The sequence below is a fragment of the Psammomys obesus genome, unplaced genomic scaffold (assembly GCF_907164565.1).
Source record: "Psammomys obesus unplaced genomic scaffold, mPsaObe1.curated_primary_1811, whole genome shotgun sequence".
In the NCBI taxonomy this organism is placed as follows: domain Eukaryota; kingdom Metazoa; phylum Chordata; class Mammalia; order Rodentia; family Muridae; genus Psammomys; species Psammomys obesus.
This window is the reverse complement of record NW_026591426.1, coordinates 4,428-11,277: the sequence shown is the minus strand read 5'-3', so window position 1 is coordinate 11,277 and position 6,850 is coordinate 4,428. Positions and strand designations below refer to the sequence as shown.

The window sequence follows — 6,850 nt, the reverse complement described above, 5'->3', positions numbered from 1 at the left end:
GTGAGGCCAGAGACGTGTCCACACCCTGAAAATCCCCAAACTGAGGCAGAAAACTCTCCTCGGCAGGCGGAGACCACACCCTCCCTGCCTGTGTGCCTGCCCCAGGGCACACAGCCTGGAGACCCCCAGCTCTCAAGGTGGTCACAGGCGGTCGTCACGGGGCGGCCGGAGCCAGCACCTGGAGCCAACAGAGCCGCCCTCGGCCCGGCCTGAGCTCTGGCTGTCACCGGTCAGAGGCGCCTGAGCTAGTCACATTGTCACATTGCTCAGCTCCTTGTTCCCGTGAGGGCTGCAATCGCCCAAAAGCTCCGTGACACTAAAATCCTCCAGGAAGAGCTCCCGCAGCCCACAGCCGCACTCCCAGCTGGACCTGGATGCTGCCGACCCCTCCCTCACCCCATCCCCTCGGGGACGCTGTTCCTTCCCTGCTCAGCAGAGCCATCCTGGCGTCCCGCCCTTCTCCTTTCAACACTGCTGAGAAGTCCCGCAGAACACAGGCCCTGGCTCCACAGCCCCCCTCAGTTTGCCTCACCCCAGATCTAGGCCACTGAGCCTTCTATCCCTGCCAGCCCTCCATGCCAAAGCTCAGCTGACTTCAGGGTCTGGGGAGGGCCTGAGCCCTGGGGGTGGCTTTTCTGATGAGCATGCTTTGCAGAGCAGAGCTGAGCACAGAGGTCATTAAAGGCCACAGAAACGCACCTAGGAAGGACCAGCTTACAGTTTCTCTACCTCACAGGGCCTCGAGCACAGCATGCCTGGGCCGATACATGCTCAGGGGTTCAGGCTGACATCTTTTCCCGGGCAGTGTGCCCTGGATCCCTGTCCTACTTCACTTCCCTGTCGCTGCGACAAAACACTGACCAAGAGCAACTGAGGGACAAAGGGTCCATTTGGCCTGCGGTCTGCTCCTGTCCTGCCGGGCTGCGACAGAGTCTCGGCACACAGCCGGCCACACGTCAGGAGAGACAACCGTCCAGACTGTGTCACTCAGGCTTCTCGAGGTAGGTAGGTCGGTGTTGTCCACGAGGCTAGGGGCTGTGCATGCCGGGAGCCTCTGAGGAGCGATGCACGTTCTTGGCCGGTGAGCCAGTCCTTACACAGGAGCCACGCACAACCGCTCCTTCACAGCCACGGTCTGCGAGTGTTCCCAGGACACGGTCCTTGCCGAGCAGGCTGAGCGGGACTGTCCCCAGCCCAGGCCACGGGCGGTGTGGGGAGGCTCAGGGAAGGGAGCCGCTGGCTGCTGGCTGGCATGGGAGAGCTCCCCAGCGGGAAGTGGCAAGGGCTTATCTTCGCACACTTCTCGCCGAGTTTCTCTTGTGCTTTGCGGTTCCTCGCAGGCCGGTTATTAGTTGCTCATTACAGATGCTGCAAACAGTCCATCCAGTCTGTTGCTTGCCTCTAATTTTAGGTACCAGCTTTGCCAGGCTTTTCTGCAGAGGCGCCTACCACATCGCCCATACCCACGTGGGTATGCACACACTGATGGAGGGCATACACACTCGCGTGTACACACAGATATGTGTGCAAAGTCTCATTTCTTGTATTTTGGTATTATTTGTGGGCGAACAGTTTGCCGGTTCTGTTAATGATGTCTATGCTCGTCCTCTAACCCATTTGTCCTCGCTCCTGCCCTCTGTTGTTGGTTATGCTGGTGTCAGCGCCCTGTCCTCACGTGTCTGTGACCCTGAGCTGTGTATTCGCCGCAGGCCTTCCTTCAGTCTAAAAGCAGTTTGTTTGTTGTGGTGAACGCAACAGGCCAGCGAGTGTCGCTCCAAGCGTGTGAGGGACTCAGCCCGGGGCTGCAGGTAACCCTCCTTCCCGCTGGGGCGCAGGACAACAACCCCTCCAGCCGGCCTAGCTGCGCACAGCAAAGCCAGAGTCCGAGGCTAGGGCCGAGGCCCCCCAGCCCTAGCCAGGCCGCCCTGGCTGCTAATCCCCAGTGACCAGACACGGGTAAGTATATGTCTCTTCTATTTTTACTCTTAAAAAAAAAAAAAAAAAGTTGACACTCGTCCGCTGCACAAAGCCTGGTAGGTCAGAACGCCAGCGAGCATGGGCCACAAACGCCCCGACACTCCCAGCTGCGGAGACCCCTAGACAGGGCTCCCCGGTCCAAGCCTCGCAGCTCAGCCTCAAGGAAATAAATTAGGGGAGGGGCGCCTAGCTGGCGGCCCCAGCTCTGTCTCGCAGACCCAGCGGTAGGGCCTCCTGCACACGTCGTCATTCCAGCGGCCGTCGGGGGTGAAGTGGGCGCAGTCCTCGCCCCCTCCCAACCCGTGTCCGTACCAGTCGTCCGGCTGCTCCGGCCTCCAGTTCCTACGACAGGGGACTGCCGTGAACCCCAGGAATTCAGACTCAGCCAGGGTCCCAGAGGCTCCCAGTCCCGGGGAGCAGGGGGCCCTCCCCGCCCAGGGACAGCACAAGCTGCCCCAGGCAGGCCCACACTCACTTGAAGTTTGTCTCGTAGTCCGTGCCGTCCACCCACCTCCAGGGCCCGTCCTGGTCCGTCAGGCCAATCCAAGTGTTTATAGGGCCCATGTGGTGCTGGAGGAACCTCTGCGGACAGAAGCAGAGCTGGCAGCCCCGGCCCCGCCGCCCCACCTGCCTGCCCCCCCTCCCAGGACACCGCGGCCCACCTGCCTGCCCTCCCGGGAGGTCACCGCGGCCTCACCTGCTCCTCTGAGGACGTCACCACCACCAGGTGCGCGCTCTCCAGCTTGCAGTACTTGTCCGCCTCCAGCCAGGGCCGCCCCGAGCTGGAAAACCAGTAGCAGCTGCCTTCGCGCTCCACCCAGTTGATGGGGCAGCAGGTCCGCTCAGAGCCTGGGGTGGGGGAGAGGGGGGGTGAGGAGCCGTCGATGGGGCTCAGGGGACCGGCTGCCAGCCCCGCCGCTCACCGTTGCCCTGAAGCGCGGCCATCTGACAGCTCAGGCTCCGGAGGTCGGACACGAGCTGCTTCGCGAGCTCCAGCAGGGTGGCGTGGTCTGGGGGAGGGGTAGAAGAAGGTGGGCAAGCGTGAGCACCGGGGGCAGCCAGTCACCGCCCTCCCCTCCCCGCTCCCCTCTCCCCCCAGCCCCTCTCCACCCCTCCCCCTCACCTTTGCTCAGATCCTGCTGCTGCTTCTCCAGCTGCGTCTCCAGCAGCTTCATCTTTCTTCCCACACTGCCTCCTGGAGGAGAAACTTGCTCCTGACAATCCTTCCACCCCTCACGGCCCCCACCCCCACCCCAGGCCCGGGACCGGCCGCCTCACCCTGGGTGCGCAGGGTCTTGACCTGGTCCTCAGTGCTCGCGGAGAAGTTGCTGAAATTCTGCCTCAGAGCCCGCAGATCCCCCCGGAGCTGGGAGTCTAGGCCGGAGAGGACGTGGGCGTGAAAAACCGGCTGTGTCCACCCATCGCCCGCTCTCGCACACCCAAGGCTGCCCCCTTGGACTGCCCAGCCCTGGTCACCCACTCTGGGACGCGATCACACAGACAACCAGGAGCAGCAGGAGGCTGAGGCCCAGGGAGAGCAGGAGCAGCCGGGGCCCGGAGCAGAGGCGCTGCCAGAGCGCTGGGGCGGGCGGCGGCCCTGCAAGAGAGCAGTGAGGGTTCGACCCGGCGCCTGCTGTGGACCGCGGGTCCTCGAGGGGCGCACGCTGAGCCCTCCAGCGGCCCGAGAGGAGCGACGGAGATTACGAAACGTGGGCAACCCGGGAGGAGCCACAGCAAACTAGGACCGGTCCGAGGCCGAGCCTCTGCTGCCGCCCTGTGGCCTGACGGCGTCACTGCACGCGACGAACCGCGCCTGGGAAAGGCGTCCTTCCTCGCCAGGAATCCGGAGCACCCGGGGCCTCCCCAGCGAGAAGACCACGCTCCGTCCTGCCAGCTGGCTTGGCTTCTCCCTTTTCCCTCCCTGTGCTCCTCCCTGCACAGAGGCGCGCGGCCCGCCGGGGAGCTCCGGCCGCGCTCTGCTGACACAGCAGTCCCTGGCCAGAGCCGTCGGGAGTGGGGAGGGGGTGCTTTACAGAGCGCTGCCCCTCCCGTCGGACCCCTCCCCATGCCCTCAGCCTGATCCTGACGACCACCACCACCACCACCACCACCACCACGGACACCGCCACCGCACACACGGGCCTGGCCTCAGAAGGGACAGTAGCCATCCTTCCATAGGCCCCGCGCCCGGGATCCGCCCGCTGCCAGGGTCGTGGGTGGCGCGGGAGGACCCCGGCGGCTGAGGACTGCAGCCCTGTGCCCTGTACCCACCCCCAGCAAGAGCGGCAGCCACTGTCCCCTAAGGGCGGCAGGGGCAGAGCACCGCGATCTCTGGAGAGGCACGCTCACCTCTCCGCAGATGGTGGTCGTTCTCCTCATTGTCCAGGTGCTGGAAATCTTGGTAATCCTTTGTCATAATAGCGCCGGAGCTGGGCCTAGGACGGCCAAGTCCAGAGCTGAGGCGGGGGCCAACAGGCCACCAGCCGGACGGAGCCGAATCCCCTTCACATCTGACACACTCCCTTCTTCTCCCATCTGCTCCCAAGCCTGGCATCCAAAACTCTACCCTCTAGCTGGGCATAGTGGCGCACACCAATGATCCCAGCACTTGGGAGGCAGAGGCAGGGGGATCTCTGAGGGTTCACGGCCAGCCTGGTCTACAGAGGGAGTTCCAGGCTAGCCAGGGCTACATCCTGTCTAAGAAAACTCTATCCTCTCCCATTTACCCAAATGTGTGTGTGTGTGTGTGTGTGTGTGTGTGTGTGTGTGTGTGTGTGTGCGCGTGTGTGCGCGCGCCCTCAGGACCCCTCCATCCACCCTCTTGTGGGCCGCCCACCCCTTCTCCCCAACTTTACTTACTGAAGGTCCCTCACACCACACAGCCCAGGCTAAGGAGGGGGCTGATCTGAAGAACCAGGTGGACAGCCCTGGGCAACGGGAGAGGAAGGGACAGGGTCCACCCAGGGGCCCCTGAGCACGCTGAACCTGGCATTGCCAATGCCAGGACTTTGGACCGTAAACAGAGGTGGGAATGGATTTCGGATGGGGAGGTATTTGGGGTGGAAGGAAGGCGTGGGTGACCTCTATTCTGTGTCTCAGAAAAAAGGGTCTCCTGACACGCACACTCACGCACACGCACGGGTTACGCCCCCATGGCACTAATCTTTACCTTTCTGTGGGGAGGGGCAGGCCTCAAAAGGCCAGGGCACAGTTGCCATTTCCCCCAGGGCCCTCCCCTCTCTGTTCTGAATTTCTCAGAATTGTCCGTATCTCCAAATATCCCCGACCGGGATCAGAGGCGCCAGCTGATTCCCTTCTCTTGCCCAATCCTGCCCTGTGACCTTGGCCCTGTAATTGCAAGCTGTGGCTTCCTGGGGGCTCAGAGCTCGCAGCCTAGCCTGACCTACTCCCGCAGTCCTCCAGGCAGCGGGAGGGGGCCAGAGCAGCCGTTCTTCCGGGGACTGGGGCCAAGAAGTCACCGGTTCTGCCCTGTGCCCCAGTGCCTTGACCTGCCTCAGACCCAGAGCGCAACCCATTCTGCAGGCAAGAAAGCTGAGGCCCTGCAAGGCACAAAAGAGTGAAGAGGAAAACATGGGCAGCCCAGCTCTGCGCCCTGCGTGCCCTCCAGCACCTCAGCCAGAACAGGGTCCTTAGCTGGGCCACACCCAGGTCCCCGAGTCCCCTCAGTCCTGAGACCTCCCTGGCGGGGGAAGGGAGGCTCCGACCGTGGCCGTCTACAGCCCCCAGCCGCCCAGGAAGGCATCGCTTACATAAACACAGCCGCTGCGTGTCCTTGTTTGTCTGCGTCCCGAAAACCCCCGTGTTTGCATGGACTAGGCTCGCTGCCAGCGATTTTGGTGGAAATTGGGCCATTAATTTAACACTCTCTGATTTTGCCACTTACCATCCAGTTTATTCTGGCAAACAAACAGACGCAGCTCCAGTGTGGATGGCAGCTACTGTGACAGGCAGGGCAAGGAGGGGTTCAGGGGTGAGGCGTGACTCGTCTCTCGAGCTCTGGGTGCTGGTGCTACCTTCACATCAGCGTGGAAAACAGCAAAACACCGAAAACTCACCATTTTTTTCATCTTTCTGTTTGCGTATTGTTCCGGAATGGAGCATCTTAAAGTCTGCTCTGTAGCCTCCAGCCCTGCCCGGAGTGGGCAGAGAGCACTAACGGACTAGTTCGAGCACCTGAGTGCTCCTGCCAAGCGCCTTGCTCACGTGACAGGCGAGATGCTGCCTGCTGCTGTGTGGGGTCCTCTGTCCCCTGCCGCATAGGCCTCTCCACGCCCGCTTGACTGCTGGCCTCGCCTCGGAAGAGCGCCATCACGCCCTCTGGTCTCCCAGCTCTGCCCTCCTCATCCGGGAGAAGAGCCACAGCGTGTGAGCGGAGCCGAGAGAGCACACACATCAGAGAGACACAGAGGCACGTGCTCACAGATGTCTCATGAACACACGGAGGCGTGGGCCTGCACTGTGGGGCGTGAAGACTTGCAGGCCGGCTGGACGCTCGCTGGGTGGCAGAGAGGGCCCCTGGCACGCCCAAAACCGTGGGTCCAGACCTCCGGGCTGCACAGAGGGCAAGGGAGACACCCGGCTAAGAATGCAGCGCTGGCCTCGGTGTGGAAACTGTCAGAGGGGCTGGGGGCCCAGAGGCAGTGAGCTCAGCCAGGGGTGTGCCTTGGAAAGGTTCATCTTATCCTGGGTCTCTCTCTCCCCCTCCTTCTCGCTCTCTGTCTCTCTCTCTGTGTCTGTCTCTCCATCTCTCTCTGTCTCTGTCTCTCTGTCTCCCTCTCTCCCTCTCCCCCATCTCTGCTCCCTGGCTGTCACGAAGTAAGCAGCCTTCTCTGCCACACCCCCCACCCTGCCA

The 6,850-nt window shown here is 62.6% G+C and overlaps 1 protein-coding gene across 2 annotated transcripts; it reads right to left on the bottom strand.

The window, feature by feature from the left end:
• Positions 1-1,961: 1,961 nt before the first annotated feature.
• LOC129679165 (asialoglycoprotein receptor 1-like) lies at positions 1,962-6,311 on the bottom strand. 2 transcript variants are annotated; one of them, XM_055610089.1, is made up of 9 exons: positions 5,882-6,311; positions 4,327-4,412; positions 3,458-3,574; positions 3,256-3,351; positions 3,101-3,172; positions 2,901-2,987; positions 2,675-2,826; positions 2,453-2,559; positions 1,962-2,319 (listed from the first exon to the last, which is right to left on the bottom strand). In XM_055610089.1, exons 2-9 carry the CDS (start codon positions 4,391-4,393, stop codon positions 2,136-2,138), a joined length of 882 nt encoding a protein of 293 aa, XP_055466064.1. In that variant the 5' UTR covers positions 4,394-4,412; positions 5,882-6,311; the 3' UTR covers positions 1,962-2,135. The 2 variants fall into 2 exon arrangements, with proteins under 2 accessions (XP_055466064.1, XP_055466063.1); XM_055610088.1 differs by lacking the exon at positions 5,882-6,311 and adding an exon at positions 4,837-5,037.
• Between the last annotated feature and the right edge of the window lie 539 nt (positions 6,312-6,850).

Excerpts from the sequence above, each read along its gene's own strand:
- LOC129679165 (XM_055610089.1), bottom strand. The coding sequence starts at position 4,393 with ATGACAAAGGATTACCAAGATTTCCAGCACCTGGACAATGAGGAGAAC. Across the intron at positions 3,173-3,255 it reads CAAGACCCTGCGCACCCAGG|GAGGCAGTGTGGGAAGAAAG; the intron begins GTGAGGCGGCCG and ends TTTCTCCTCCAG. Across the intron at positions 2,560-2,674 it reads TGACGTCCTCAGAGGAGCAG|AGGTTCCTCCAGCACCACAT; the intron begins GTGAGGCCGCGG and ends TTCTGTCCGCAG.